The sequence below is a fragment of the Corvus cornix genome, chromosome 2, assembly GCF_000738735.6.
Source record: "Corvus cornix cornix isolate S_Up_H32 chromosome 2, ASM73873v5, whole genome shotgun sequence".
In the NCBI taxonomy this organism is placed as follows: domain Eukaryota; kingdom Metazoa; phylum Chordata; class Aves; order Passeriformes; family Corvidae; genus Corvus; species Corvus cornix.
Window position 1 is genome coordinate 4929021 of NC_046333.1, and position 15044 is coordinate 4944064.

Genomic DNA, 15044 nt, shown 5'->3' on the forward strand with positions numbered 1-15044 from the left:
GATTCTTTTTTTTTTTAATTCAGCTCTGAAACCCTTAGTACTAAAATGGTGTTTGTATTTGCTAAAACCATTTCCTCTGCTTCATTTCAGTCGTCGTAGTTCCCTAAATGCTGAGTTTCTCTGTTGTCCTTGAAACTGCTTTGAAGATAAAATTGACCTTATTAGAATTATTAAAAATTGAAAAAAAAATAACATCTTGATTTTCAATTTATCTTTTGAGCTTTCAATTGGAAATGGGTCTGTGTGGTTTGGCTAAGTAACAGTTCTTTGGTTATATACTTCCATTTTGTTACCATGGTAAATTCTGATCTCTGAGTTGCGGTTCCTGATCTGATCTGAACATGCTTGGGAAGTCCCAGAGGAGGAAAAAGAAACCCTCCCGAGTTCGATAAACCCCAACAAAATCATTGCATAATCATTCTTGCTTGCATATTCTTTTTAAATAAATATATCTTCATCTAAAGAAGAGAGCTGTAATTACAAGAGAGTATTGATTCTCTAACATAGTCCACATGTGAGCTCAGAAAAAGAAGTAGCACAGCCTGGACCTCAGCAATCAAAAATGCAGACTGTCTTAAAGACTTGGCTGTGACCAAAAGTGTTTATTAAATGGGAGTAATCAGTTTTGAAATGAGGCGCAAAGGACAAATCCTCCTGTAATGCGTCAAAGTTTTCTTCATCTTCTGTGGATGAGAACTGATGTCCTGTAAATTGCTGTCATCTACAGTAGTGTGGTAAATTCAGGCATTAGTAACTGAATGCTTACAGGGATTTGCCTTCAGTCACCTCAGTGCATCTCATTGCCACCCTTCCCCTTTGTCAGGGTTTTAAGCCTCAAGTAGAATAAATGAAAATGCAACTGGACACAGCCTTGAGCTGAATTCAGTGTTGGCCTTGCACAGTGGAAGGGATGGAGCTGATGAGCCTTAGAGATGGGACATGTGGAATTAAATTCTGTTTTCAGGAAGTACAGAGGAACAGTAACTGAGGTGCAAGGCTGCTGATACTTTAATCTTCAGTGAGAAACAATTAGATGATTGTCAGGGTTCTGACAGAGATGTGATTTTGACGCTTCCAAGCTGGAAAGGCAAAGGAAAAAAGTATCTTTTCTGTAACCTGAATTGCAGAGGGTAGATCCAGATTCAGTAGTTGATCTTTATTGTGTTTGTTTTCCATTACTCTTTTTCTAAATCAATGTGCTTCTAGATGGTTTTACTTTATATCCTGGGTGCCTCAAACATAGCAGGACCAGCTGGTCAGAAGAGATGATTGTCCTGCTGTGTTCAGTGTTGGTGTGGCCTCACCTGGAGCACTGTGGGCAGTTCTGGGCCCTGCAATTTAGGAAGGATGAGAAGGTCCTTGAGTGTATCCAGAGGAGGGCAACAAAGCTGGTGAAAGGGCTGCAAGGAATGCCCTGAGAGGAGCTGTTGAGGGCTTTGGGCTTGTCTGTTTTGGGGAAAAGGAGGCTGAGGGGCGACCTCATTGCTCTCTACAGCTTCCTGAGGAGAATAAGGTGCTGAGCTCTTCTCCCTGGAATCCAGTGGCAGGACATGTGGGAATGGTCCAAAGCCACACTGCAGGGGGTGTACGTGGAACATGAGGAAGCGTTTCTTTGCCAAAAGGGTGCTCAAACACTGGAACAGGCTTCCTGGAGGGATGGTTGATGCCCCAGGCTTGTCAGTGTTTAAGAGGCATTTGGGCAGTGCCCAAGGCCTTAAAATGGTCAACCCTGGTCAGGCAGCTGGGCTGGATGGTCACTGTAGATTCTTTTCAATTGAAATAGTCTATTCTTATTCTACTCTATTTTAGTCTATTTTGATACGGAGTTTCGGAGAAGTAAAAAATCGTTAATAGATATTAAAGCTGGGTGTTATTTCTGGTATTTTCTAATTGTCAAGAGCTTTCTTTCTTAAGTTACCTCTAGCACTGGAAACAAACAGAAGGAAAAATGGATCCCTTGTTTTGGCCATCAGAAACTAACAGCTTCCGACGTTTCACCCCCGAGTCCTTGGCAGCAATTGAGGAAAGGATTGCCAACAAAAAAAAAGAGCAAGTCAAAGTTAAAGGAAAGGATAAGGACCAAGGAGTTGAAGAAGATAAACTTACTCCTCAACTTGATCTGAAAATCTGCAAAAAGCTGCCTTCTCTGTATGGGGACATTCCTGCAGATCTTGTTGGGGAACCCCTGGAGGATTTTGATCCATACTACAGTGATCACAAGGTTAAAGCTTCCCAAATTTTTTATTTTTGCCTGCTGAACTCTTAAGGGATAGTCAAAGCTCTATTTAGGAGATGCTGGCATTTAATGATTCTGTAGATAGACCTTTGAACTTTACTGACAGCTTTTGGGGGGAGTGCTAAGGTATGCTCTGTATTATAGAATGAAGACGTATTTTAAGTTCCAGTCAAGAATCAAAATTAGTTATGAAAACATGATATGTGATTGGTGCACTTTAATAGTAAATATATTCTGGGATAAGTGATGCTTTGTTTTCCAGAGCAGTTTCTCTGATGCCTGTGGGGCTGAACTCCCTGTTGTATAAACAGTGCCTGTTCAACAGTAGATCATGCTGGAATGGCAGATGCTTTCACTGAATTACAAATATTATACAAATTAAGGGAGGCACATTTGAGATATTTCCAGTACTCTGTGTAGCAAATCCATGTATTTTCATTGTCTTAAATTAATTTTCTGTAACTTTATGTCTCACTGGCTTTTTTTATTGTGCCATATTTATATTGCACATACTCCATGCTATTCCAAAGTGGTTGGTGATGCTGACTATAGCAGTGTATAAAGTAAGTAAATACTTAAATTAAATGATTGCTACTGTCAAGGAGGACTTGCTCTGAAGAGCAGAAGGTTCCATCCAGTCCCAGTTCCTGTTTTAATGTATACCACAAGGTGTTGGAGTATAGTAATTTTATCAGAAAACATGCTTTAGACTTTGATCTTCCAGATATTCTTTTCTTAAAGTAATCAAAGTGATACTTTGAAGATGTAGAGAAACTAAGGTTGATTGAGTTGAAGAAATTTATATTGAAGTTAGGAATAGTGTTTAGTGTTAGGAATAGTGAATTAGTGATTTTCCTTCAAGAGATTTCATTTTTCCTGTATGGAAAAAGTGCTGAGCTGCATGGACCTTAAGGTAGCTTAGAGGCAATATACAGTGTTACTTGACAATGTAGAGATATTTCAAAATTAAAATTTTTGCTTTAACTGTCCAGGATTTTGGCAGGGCTACACAATGTGTATTTTCTAAATAATCTCTTGTAGCCTGTAAAACTGTCCAAGAGTAAGGTATTAAGACCATTTTTACAGTGCCAGAGTAGTAATTTAATTAATTTGACTAAGTGAATATGATTACTTGCTCTTCATATTCATTCCCATTATGGCTTCTTCCTCTCAGGCAATAAAGAACTTCTACAGAGCTGCTGTCTTTCCTTCAAAATGTGTATAATCACAGCTCCAAGTAAGAATAAAGGAAAGCTGTACTCCTAACTGTAGTTAGATATAGCTCTAGATGCAGACTTGAAAAACTGAACATTAACTTTTTGCAGAAATTTGTAATTCATTTAAATGTTTCATATACTCGGAATCCTTTTTTTTATAGACTTTTATGGTGATAAATGAAAGGAGGACAATTTTCCGGTTTACTGCCACACCTGCCTTGTTTATATTTGATCCTTTTAATCCAGTCAGAAAAGCAGCAATTAAAATTCTGGTCCATTCATATCCTTTCACTGGTTTCCCTGATTTGAATCTTAAAATATTCTGTGCCATTTTCTGTCATTCTGTTCCTCTGTTTCTGCTTTTTCTGATTTTATTTGGAATTATTAATTAGTGGAAATAGGTCTTTTTAGGTGAACATGTCTGAACATGTTAAACATATTATGTCCCACTAGTGTCCTAACTTCCAAAACTGTCTCCACATGCAGATAATTCATTTTTATATTTAAAATATGAATTTTACCCAGCTAGGAAGGTTTGATCTTGCTGGGATTCTTAGGATGGTCCTGTGCAGGGATGGGAATTGGATTTCAGTGATCCTTCTTGGTCCCTTCCAACTCAGGATATTTTGTAATTCTGCTATAAGTTTCTTTGGAAAACACATGAAAAGTTCAGAGCATATTCAAATGAAAAGTAATTATTTGAATGCTTGTGTGGTTTTTGTGTGTGGAAATCAGCAACTTTTATGAACTTCATTTTTTATAATGTAGCAGATTTTCCTTAACTTACTATTCACATTTTTTGTTGGCATTATTACATGTACTGTGTTACTCAATTGTATGGCTATGACTGTCCCTAAGCTTCTTGAACAAGCCTACTGGACTGAGTGAGTACCTCAGGGGCCATTTGTTCACTATTTTTCCAACGATACTAACATGCAGGCCTGAAAACTTTAAATAATGTGGTGATCTGATTCTGGGGCTTGAAAATTCTCAGATAGACCTCCGAGGAAGACTGAGGATTGTTATTATATCACAGAGTCTTTTGTGGAGCTTCAGTGCCTTTTCTTAGAGGCTCTCACCATATGCCCTTTTTTCTGTGTTGCCTAATTTTGCCATCTGGTGTAACATAGGAGGTTGGCCCATTTTTCCTTTTGAGGATTAAATCTCTTAGAGAGACTGTGCAGCAGGCTTTAACTTAATATCTCTCATTCTACAGCAATAACCTGAATTTCTATTATAGCTGCTTCATGCAAAAGCTATAAAGGAATTAATATTCATTCTGTTCTTTCCTCCTGTTTCCTGGTAACTCTCCTAAGTCAGTTGTTCCCACGAGGAAACCATTTATTTGTAACGTCTTGCTTCCTTTTGTACTTGTGCGCTGTATCCAGTGTAACTTGAGTTAATGTTCCAGAATTAAATCTGGAAAATGTGCCTGGAGCCTCAGAAGTTCTGTAATTTAAATTCCTTTTATTTTGGGGTAAGCATGGTGATAACTTAATTTTCTGTAGGATTTCTTTCAGTTGCACTGTATTTGTCAGAATAAGTATATAAAATGTGCAAACTTTACAGGCTGAAATAAATCTTTGCTATTATCTTTCTGCCAGAATGATGAGGCTTTGAAATTTTCCAGCCTGCTTTAGAACATAAACACAGTCTTAAAAATGTTTCCTAAGGAAATGTGAGCTATCCTTCGTCCAGAAATAGCATCATATGCTCATGTGAATGTTTGTGTTTGTAGATTTACGTGGAAAATTTACTAAACTTCAGGAAGACATCTTGTCCCCATGATGCTTCTGAAAGTAATGCAACCTGTCCTATTTTGCATCACATTTTCTACCTTTATGTCCATGCAGGGACTAAATCAGAAAAAAGATAGAAATGTGCCTGAATGTGTATCAGTCTCAATAATATTTTTATTTCTGTAACTTTAATATACACTTTCCTCCTCAGATATGTTTTCAATGCCATATATACTACTGAAATATTGATAAAAATAGTAGCGAGAGGATTTGTTTGGAATGAATTTACCTTTCTTCGAGACCCATGGAACTGCTTGGATTTTTCTATTACTATTGTAATGTAAGTAAAACTCAGTTGTTCTTTTACACTCAGGGGACAAAACCACAGAGGAAATACTGTTTGGTGTTGCTGAAATTCCTTGCAGTTGTCGGCATCCTCCCTGCTAAACTGTGCTTGAATCACAATTGCATGTCTGCAATGAGAAAAACAGACTTTAAAGTAAGGCCTAAATGAAAAGCTCATGTTAGAACTGTGTGATTGTTCTCAGTTTAGTCCATATTTAAATTTTGTCAAGAGGCAATTGCATGGACAGCCCAAACCAAGCCTGCCTCTTTATGTTGTCTTAGTTGTACTCTGGGTCAGATGAAACTCATTCAAGAAGGACCCAAAATGGGTCAAAAGGTGTTGAATGACTTGGTGATAAATAACAGATGAAATCCCAGTGTCAAGTGTTGCTCAAGGAAGAACAGACCTTTCTTTACATGCAAATTCATGGGCTCTGGAATAGCTTTCACTTGTTGGGAAGATGATGTTGGAGTTTAAAAAGTTTTGTAAAAGTACCACTCCAGCATGCAGTCATGGTCAGAGAAGGAGGTAGAAAATAGACATCGTGGGTAAGAAGTAAAGAAGAAGAACGCACATTATTTCACTGTGTGGCCTGTATTTTAATTCAGGATTTTGTGTAGTTTTGCTCCTCACATGTCAAAACATGTCAGAATTAAAAAAGATGCAGTGAAGATGTATATCTGTAATTCCACATAACAAAAAACTAAACAGAGTAAAACTTGCATGAAAGAACAATTGCAGAGCAGGAACACAGCTGAAGTGTATGGCACAAAGCCAAAAAGAGAATAAATTTTTCCTACAATGAGAGCTAAAGGCACCAAATGAAGTTGTCAGGTGGCAGAATAAAAAAAGGGAGTAGTTTGTAACACTACACGTAGGTTTTTCCTCATTTGTAAATAATAGGTTATGTACACAGGTGTCAGCACACACATCTATGTGTAGATGAACAATTATTCTTATGGGTAATGCTGAACTGCTTAGGAGCTTGAATATTGTTGATCATCAGCAACTATCACTACATAGTTACTGATAGTTACAACTATCACAAGACAATTCAACAAGTGCATGAAAAATTTCATTTGGGGTCCTTCTTCCCTAGCTGCACCTCTAATTAATTTGTGTTCAATTTAACGATATAGTACCTCCACCTGTTTGTTTCCATGTCTTACAGTACAACAAAGAAAACTATTTGGAAATGAGCTCGACTGCTAACTCAAGTGTAATTATTTAGTTATTACTGAGTTGTAACTGGGGTGCTTGAGAATTATTCAATCTTACAAACCAGGCAAAGCCAATGTGCTCTGATCTGCTGCTGACAAAGTCATGCTCTGAGGGGGAGGTTGCCTTTCCAACCATTGTCTTGAATTTTGTTATTGAGACTATTTGTTTTATGGAATTCTGTTACCAGTTACAACCTTGTCATGAGATGGGGCACAATTCATGTCCTTTCTGACATGAAAGAAATCTTAGAAAATATGGGGTAACCTGTTAAAGTGCAATGCTTTAAAATACTGATTTTCTGAAATTTTCTAATTGTTGAAATGCTAAAAGTGAAACCAGGTGCAATACTCAAGTTGTCACTGATTGTTAAATGTTAGAAAGACCTATGTGGTACAGAATAGACATGTTATAAATCTGCTGTTGCTCAGCTTCCTTCTCCTGAAGTGTGTGTTTAGTTTTGAGATAGCTGCAACATATACTTTCATGAGAGAAGCCTCAGTGTGAGAGTGTGGTTATGACATTAAGGTTTTATATTTATTTGACATTTTGATGGATAAACTCTTCCAAAGTTAAAGCATCCAAATCCACACTAAGTAGGAGCTTACTGTATTTCTTTTCAGAGGCACTGCTCCAAAGCCCCATTACTTTATATCCATACCTAGAAATGGACTTAGAGTCCTAATTTTAGGTATATATCTTAGAAAATATTTGACCTATTTATTTTCTCCAGTGTATTCATTACTGCCTGCTCCATAAGGAAGTGCTTTGAAAAGCTCCATCTTTGTCATTCATTTCAGTGTGGGTTAATTTTCCAGGTACATTACTGCATTTCACAGAGTTGGCAACGTTTCAGTTCTTCGAACTTTCAGAGTACTGAGGACTTTGAAAGCTATTTCAGTAATACCAGGTAAGGAACAACACGTCTGTAGAGGGTTGGTACATAGCTGATGGATAGGCCAGCTTAAACCACGACAACACCTTACTGATATTTGCTCTGCTTAACCAGGATGCAAATTCTAATTCCACTTCTGTTCTTTTCTTCCAGTTCTCTGGTCACTTTTTGTGACCCCAAGGAATCCCAAGGTGTGACTGTTTTGCACCCTCAGCAGCATCCTAACAATTTTTTAAATCATCTTTCCTTCAAATGGTTTTGACAAAGGCAAATTTATTTTCTGCATTTTTTTATACTATCACTGGTGTTCATTTTTATTTAGCCCAGTGCCTTTATCTCTATAATTTGTCTCCCTGGAGCAGCCCACCGTATGCTGATATTTGAACCACCATATTTCTGGTTTCGTGTTCTACCTCATTAGCTTAACCTTCTCTGGTTTGTTTCCCAGAAAGCTGATTTCACAATTTGAGAGATTTTCATTCATTTCCTTACTGACCACAGCCACTGTCTGGATTGTGTGTAATACTTTCAACAGTATGTTGCATACGCCATCCAGATATTCAATATTTTTGTAAGTCGTGTCCTTAATTAGGATACCAAAGTATGATTTCAGAGTCCAGCTGCAAAAATTCACTTGAAAAATCTATAAATTACTATGTATCTCATGGTTGTTATAGATATTAACTTTACCATTTCCATGCAATTGCAAATAGATTTTTGATTTTGCTCTGGAATTATAGCAGGAATTAAACATTGAAGTTGTTTAATTTTAGTATCGAAGCCGCACATCAATACTTTGTCATTAACAAACTTGGAACTGTCGTGTCTTGTCATACAGGAACACATTGCATTCCTTTTCTCACTTTCCATGTTATTGGATCTTATTTTCCTAGGTCTGAAAGTCATCGTAAATTCACTTGTTGAGTCTGTTAAGAAACTCGGGGATGTGTTGATCCTGACTGTATTTTGCTTGAGTATATTTGCACTAATAGGCCTCCAGCTTTTTATGGGAAATTTAAAATCCAAATGTGTCCTCAATAAAACTCTGTACAATGATTCATTATGTAAGGATCCCAAGATATATGTACCAAATGATGAAGGTAAATGTTTTTCTTTTCTCCCTTTACATAATCTGTGTATCTTCCTATGTATGTCTTGATTTTTCACAGAGATGTTAAAATATAGTTTGCATGTATTCCTGCCAAGAAGGTTTGTCCTTCCATTTGCACAAATAGTAGTATGAAGTCTCTGGGACAACTGAATTTGAGATTAGTGAATCTTGAATTTGGAGAAAGATCAGCAGTCTGTGGGGTAGAAGAGACTGAGTTTTCTATAAGCATTTTCTTTTTTATCTGTGCATTGGACAGGGATCCTAATTTTAGGGGTACTGCAGAGAGAATTATTTTTTCCGTCACTTATTCTGTATTTCATGGATTTTGCCCACTTCTCATAGAGATTCTTTTTTTTGGCCAAAGATAAATAAAATCTTACATTGTTAGTTGTGCAGCAAATTGTTACTATATATTTTAAATTGTCAGACGGATCAGCTGAGAATCAGTCCCATATGCACTTCATTGGGAATGGATCTTTCACAGAGTTTTGATCCATCAGAGTGTTTATAATGTGAAGTAATGTTTGGTTTACTGTCAGAAAGTAGAAACTGACAACTTCTGATTTTATGATTCCTTGATTTTATTTTTTTTTATTAGAACTCTGCTACAGACAGAATGACTCTCCTGAAATACTGCTCTGTGGGTACAGTGTAAATCCCAAGTAAGTGAACAAAGCAGTTTTAGTACTTTCTTAATTTTTTCCTCCAGGTGTACTCTGGTTTTATTTTTGGTGTAAAGGAATGGTGATGATTTTTCAGGAGGAAGAAATGGGTTGGTGGGTGTGTTATTAAATTAAAAGCCAGATATTTCATACCAGAGAAAGAATGAAGTACAAGGATGCAGCCAATTTTATATGTACTCTGTTGCTAACCACTGGGAGTATAATGGTAAGGCAGAATGATATAAATGAGAAGGGGCACAGATCAGTAAAGACTTTTTAGATATTTATAAACTCTCCTCTCCTCATCTTGGTGAATTATCTAAAAGTAAAGGTATTTCCATTGTTCCCCTCTCTGTGTATTTGTTTGGACATATCCTACATCAGTGAGAGTTTTTGTCTAATCCCAAACAAATGTTTCTGTCTAGTTTTTTTACTAGACAAATGGATTTCTGAGATGGTCAGATATCAATCAGCCCTCCTGGCAGGAATATTTTGGGGAATATGAAGCATAACTTCAGACAAACTGAGCAAATCTTTATTTGTTGCTGTGTATTGGATGCTTTCAGGTACAGTTGAATCTCCACATAAGTGTTGTTTAACATTTCTTTTGTGGTTAGTCATGAGTGTCCAGAAAACTACACCTGTGAGAAGATTGGGAATAATCCTGACTTTGGTTATACAAGTTTTGACCATTTTGGCTGGGCCTTCCTCTCTGTGTTCCGTCTGATGACCCAGGACAGCTGGGAGCGTCTCTACAGACAAGTGGGTACTTTGTTTACCTGCTGGAATGACTTCAGATGGGCAGTTCAGAGCTTTATGTCCACTAGAAAAATCTGTACTGGTTTTAACATTACTGACACCAATTTTATTTTAAAATCAAAGTAAGTATTAAGGAAGTAGAGTCAAGTGACTGACAAGTAATGCCTTCTGCAAGTGATGTTGGATAGGAGCAGTCCTGCCATGAATGCTCATAGTTTTGTTGGAGAACACGCTCGGGTTAGTGGTTAAAAGCTAAATAAGAGTTAAATACTTGTATGCACCCACCCAAGGATTGGGATATGGAGCAGATCCAGCCAAGGGGCTCCCTGCTACTGCAGGGAATATGAGGATTTGTCACGTCGTCTGTTTGTCTTCCTTTTAAGTGCTGACTCCTCACCAAACCTTTTGGCTCAACATACTTTCATTTTTGGCAACATGGTACTAAAAAAATTGGAGCCTTTATGTTTTGATTCAGAGAGTTGAATGTAACTTTTCAATTTGGTGGTTTTTTTAAAAAAATGAGGTAAAAATGCCTGTAGAGAACTCTCTGGATCCCTTATGTCTATACAGTGCTTTTGCTAGATGGGAACGATACTCTCTGCCTTGCTCTGTACCTTTCATATTGGTCCATTTTAACTCTTTTTTCCATCAGCCTTTATTAACTGTGACTTTTTAAATGGATGCAACTTCTTTTGCCATTTGAAGGTCATGTGATTTTTAGTTTTTAATGTCTCAAAACCTAATTTTTAACCATCTCCTCTGCTACCATTTAAAAAAAGTATAAGATAATCAGTCTAAATATTGCCTCTGATTCTGTAATTAAAACATCTTTCATGTTTGTATAGATAATCCTAGCTTTCACCTTGATTACCGAGTTTCATTAATTTCTTCCACAGTCACCTTTTTATATCTTAACAGATGAAGTTATCTTCTCATAGCTTAAACTTGGAGGATCATTTGCCTGATTTGCTGGAAGATATTCATGTTAATTTTAAGGATGGATTTTGTTAATTCTTCTCTGCAGCACGTGACATTGTTATGTATAACTTAGACCAGAAGCAGATCCTACTGTTGTTCATTGAAAACACTGCAGTACATTAACTTTTTGCATTGTGTAGGAAAATAAATTGTTTAAAGTTATTTTGAAATCACTTTGTAAATGTTAGTTTGTTAAGAATTTATTACCACCTTTGCCTTTTCCTCACAGACCATCCGTACATCTGGAGTGTCCTGCATCTTTTTTTTCATGGTGGTCATCTTCTTCTGCTCATTTTATCTCTTCAATCTGATCTTGGCTGTGGTAACTATGGCATATGAAGAGGAAAATAGAGCTACTCGTGCTGAAACAGAGGCAAAAGAAAAACTACTTCAGGATGCCAGAAAAATTATAGAGAAAGAACAGGTTTGTAAATTATCGTATATAATCTGTAGTTCCTTTTGTTTTCTTCTGTTTGTGAATTAGGGAAAAAATGTTTTGAATTAAACATGGGCTTCTTACAATACTTTCTGAGAAATGAGAAAGTATTAAATTTCTCTTTATATCTTTACAAATGTATGTATGCATGTATATATATGTTTAAATACATAAACATTCCCGTGATACAAAAAACATCATGAATCCAAGTTAAAACATACTAAGTTTTAGGATTTGCAGACCTGACATTGTATAAGAATGCTTTTTGGCAAGTAAGTAACTTGTATGGTATTGCATGGGTGCTGCACTCCATGTTCTTGTACAGCACCATTATTGCTGTGCCCAAAAATTCCTTTCTCTGGGTATCCCTACTTGATATTACTGCATGAAGGAAGTATGAGTGGATAAATTTTATCTTCTACCTTTAATAAAAGATAGCCCTGATTTATTGCCAGCTGTAAGAAAAGTCAGACTTGTAGAAGATCAAACAAAGATTCCCTAGCAACTATCAAATTTTATCATTAAAGTGTGAGGCACCACCAACCAATTTACCGAGTTCCTCCTCAACAGTTGTTGACAGGTTTGTAATGTTTCTCTGCCTGACATTCCAGCTTGCCAGGCTTTGCTCAGGCTTTTCTTCCTTCTGTTTTTCTTTTTTCTTCCTTCTATTTTTCTTTCAACAGGATTAGTATTTAGGAAAATTTAACATCTTAGGATTTAGCTTGAGCCTTTAGTCTTCTGCTCTCTTGGATTCAGTGTCCTTTTCAAAGCAAGAAAAGGAAAGTAAAAGGATAAACCGTAATATTTTGTAAATCAGATGCAAAATACAATATTTAAAGTGACGAGGGCAGACTTTAATTACAATAGCTCACAGATAACTCTGCTTTGTCTTTCAGAATTGTGAATAGCATTTGGTACTCCTATCTTTTTATGGCAGTTTAACATTTGAAACCTAGGAACTGTCAGTGCAAATCTTTCAGACAACATAATAATTACATGTATATGATCCTAGTCCATTTACCTTGAATTAACAGACAGACCTTTTGCTTTTCCTGTTGCAGATGCTGGCTGCAGAAGAAAGCAGTAAGGCCTTGCATGCTGGATCTGAAATGTCAGTTGCTGACTTGAAAAATTCAGAAGGAAAAGAAAATAATAAAGAAACACCTACTTCAAGGCAAAAACTAATTTTAGATGACCAAGAAAATGAGGAGCAAATATTTCGTTCACAGCCTGGTCGCTGCCACAAGAAGCTTGTAAGTATTTGAAATAGACAACACATTCATTAGATTTGCATGTGATATGACAATTCAAGGATAAGATTTTGGGACCACAGGGAGCCAGCATTACCTGCACCTGTGTAGTGGTTTGGTCCAAAATACTCATTACTGTTTATCTGCTGTGAGATAAGAATTAGGAGAAATGCAAAACAGGCACCAAACTTGAAAGAATATAAAGAAGTTTATTAACAGACCTAAAAGAAGAAAAAAAATTATACCACCTTCATAACTCTCCTCCTCCCCCCACCTTCCTCCCTTCTCCCACTGACAATGTGAAAAGACAACCCTTAAGATGTTCAGTCTGTTTACCACTTCCATAATAACCTTGTTCAGTCCATTTAGAAAGAGAAGTCTCTTCTTGCTCATGCTATGAAAACATTATCACAACGAGACAGCCGCCCACTTCCAAATATTGTTCAGTCCATTTAGGAAGAGGAGTCTCTCTGCCTGCGTGTGAGTCCTTTCCCCCGACTTGCAGCTTTTCCCGCAACTGCTTTCGAGGGTCCACTCTTGAAGTTTTTTGGGGTACAATTTTAAGGTTGAGCCGTTCAGAAACAAAAACAGAGGCCCTTCTCCTTCCCTGGGAGCAAAGGGTCTTCATCATCTTCATCGTTAGGACTATCTCTGGGAGCATCTCTAGGGACTGAAGTTTTCTCCTTTCCCATTTGGAGCAAAAGTCCTCATCTGGTTCATCTCTAGGGACTGAGGTTTTCTCCTTTCCCATTTGGAGCAAAAGTCCTCATCTGGTTCATCTCTCCCTGTCCAAACTTCTCATGAAATTACAGCTGCGTCAGCATCTGCCTATCTCAGCGCAGGTGCTTCTGCTCACGAGTTGAACACTCCACCCCCCATATCTTCATGAAATTACAACAGGATACTCTGATATATCATAGCTTCACAACAGAATTTCAGCTTTAAGCATCTCCTCTCTCTCTTCCCTCAGGTTTTCAGCTCTTCACAGCAATAAAAAGGGTTAATCTCACCTCGGCCTTGCAGCTTTGCAGCTGGAATGTTGAATGTTTCTTATCGAAGTGGAGAGGGGGGAGAGCCGAGCCGCTCCGGCTGCCCACGGCAAGGCAGTGGGGGGGGTTCCATGGCTGGAACAGGTCCATCGACCCAGGACGGCCGTGGCCCGGCCCGGCCTGGCCCAAGCAGGGCCTGGCCGGGCCCGCTGGCCCCCACACGGGGCCCGCAGCCACCTGTCCCAGCGCCGGAAACGAGAGAGAGCTTGGAGGGGGAGTTTGCCTATTCTTAAATGTGGATCACAGAGGTGATCACAACTTTAAGTTGCTTAGAGAATTGTCCATATCCAAACTGGCCAGCTGATAGGTTCTATCAGTTCCCAGAGGAAACTGTAAGCACCCCTTAGCAAGGACGTCCCTTCCGGGACTATGCTTGCTAACCTATGACAACCTGAAAGGGAAGTTGGAAGTGTCTGTCAGTAGTACACTTATGGCAAATCATAGACCTGTGCTCTGAGAGCTGTGGTAAGATCTGTCAGCATCTTGGTTGTGCTGCAGAAATAAATGTAGAGAATTCTTAAGTTTTAGTGTTTCCCTAAAGACCTAACTATTTTTTTTTAATTTTATTTTTTAATTATTATTCTTTTCTACAGACAGCTAATTCTCTGTTCTAAATATTTAGGATAGGGTTTAGTTCAGTATGAAGACTTCTGATGTTAGGGGCATGATTCACTTCCAGACTTTAAGCATCTAGCACCAGTTTAGATGCTCTTGCATATGTTGGATGTTCTAGATATCTTTGATATCTTTGGCACATCTTCCAGCGCTTTGTGGGTATCTCATAAACATTACAGCATCTCAAATGTTGCTAAATTCCTAGATTTAGGCAACTGGATTGTGTCCAGGGTTTGAATTTTTTGAGGTTTCGTAGGTTTCTACAAGTATCTTAGGTTCTAAACTCCCAGAGTCAAGAGGAGATTTAAATTTTTAGGTCACAAATTGATACCTAGGGACATTAGAGCTTTTCTAGTGTCTTACTTGGCTTTCACTTCCTCTGTGGAAGGGCACAGATGTTATGTGCCATGTCTGAGACTGTGGATGTCTCAGCTACCAAATGTCTCAATAGACCATCTCAAATGGCTTCAGAAACATTTATTTATGTGAATCAAACTTATCAGAGACATACGTGTCCCATATAATGGGATTTT

The 15044-nt window shown here is 37.8% G+C and overlaps 2 protein-coding genes and 1 long non-coding RNA gene across 4 annotated transcripts in view; 2 read left to right on the forward strand and 1 right to left on the reverse strand.

Annotated features, from left to right (window-relative positions):
• Window positions 1-1730: 1730 nt before the first annotated feature.
• On the forward strand, window positions 1731-5213 carry LOC109143996 (sodium channel protein type 10 subunit alpha-like). The gene is made up of 3 exons (XM_019283135.1): window positions 1731-2221; window positions 3615-3802; window positions 5192-5213. Exons 1-3 carry the CDS (start codon window positions 1949-1951, stop codon window positions 5211-5213), a joined length of 483 nt encoding a protein of 160 aa, XP_019138680.1. The 5' UTR covers window positions 1731-1948.
• The window catches only part of LOC104686507 (sodium channel protein type 5 subunit alpha-like), a 33107-nt gene continuing 23234 nt past the window's right edge, over window positions 5172-15044 (forward strand). The window contains exons 1-7 of the mRNA XM_039549893.1: window positions 5172-5532; window positions 7575-7666; window positions 8545-8751; window positions 9361-9424; window positions 10042-10186; window positions 11391-11585; window positions 12659-12850. Of these exons, the coding sequence (XP_039405827.1) occupies window positions 5342-5532; window positions 7575-7666; window positions 8545-8751; window positions 9361-9424; window positions 10042-10186; window positions 11391-11585; window positions 12659-12850 (1086 nt within the window). The 5' untranslated portion in view covers window positions 5172-5341. The remainder of the gene's footprint in view (window positions 5533-7574; window positions 7667-8544; window positions 8752-9360; window positions 9425-10041; window positions 10187-11390; window positions 11586-12658; window positions 12851-15044) is intronic.
• LOC109143976 lies at window positions 11436-13897 on the reverse strand. Of its 2 annotated transcripts, none has more exons than XR_002044451.3 (3): window positions 13858-13897; window positions 12150-12357; window positions 11436-11523 (listed from the first exon to the last, which is right to left on the reverse strand). It is a non-coding gene; the product is annotated as an uncharacterized LOC109143976 (long non-coding RNA). The 2 variants fall into 2 exon arrangements; XR_002044450.3 differs by lacking the exon at window positions 13858-13897 and adding an exon at window positions 13199-13244.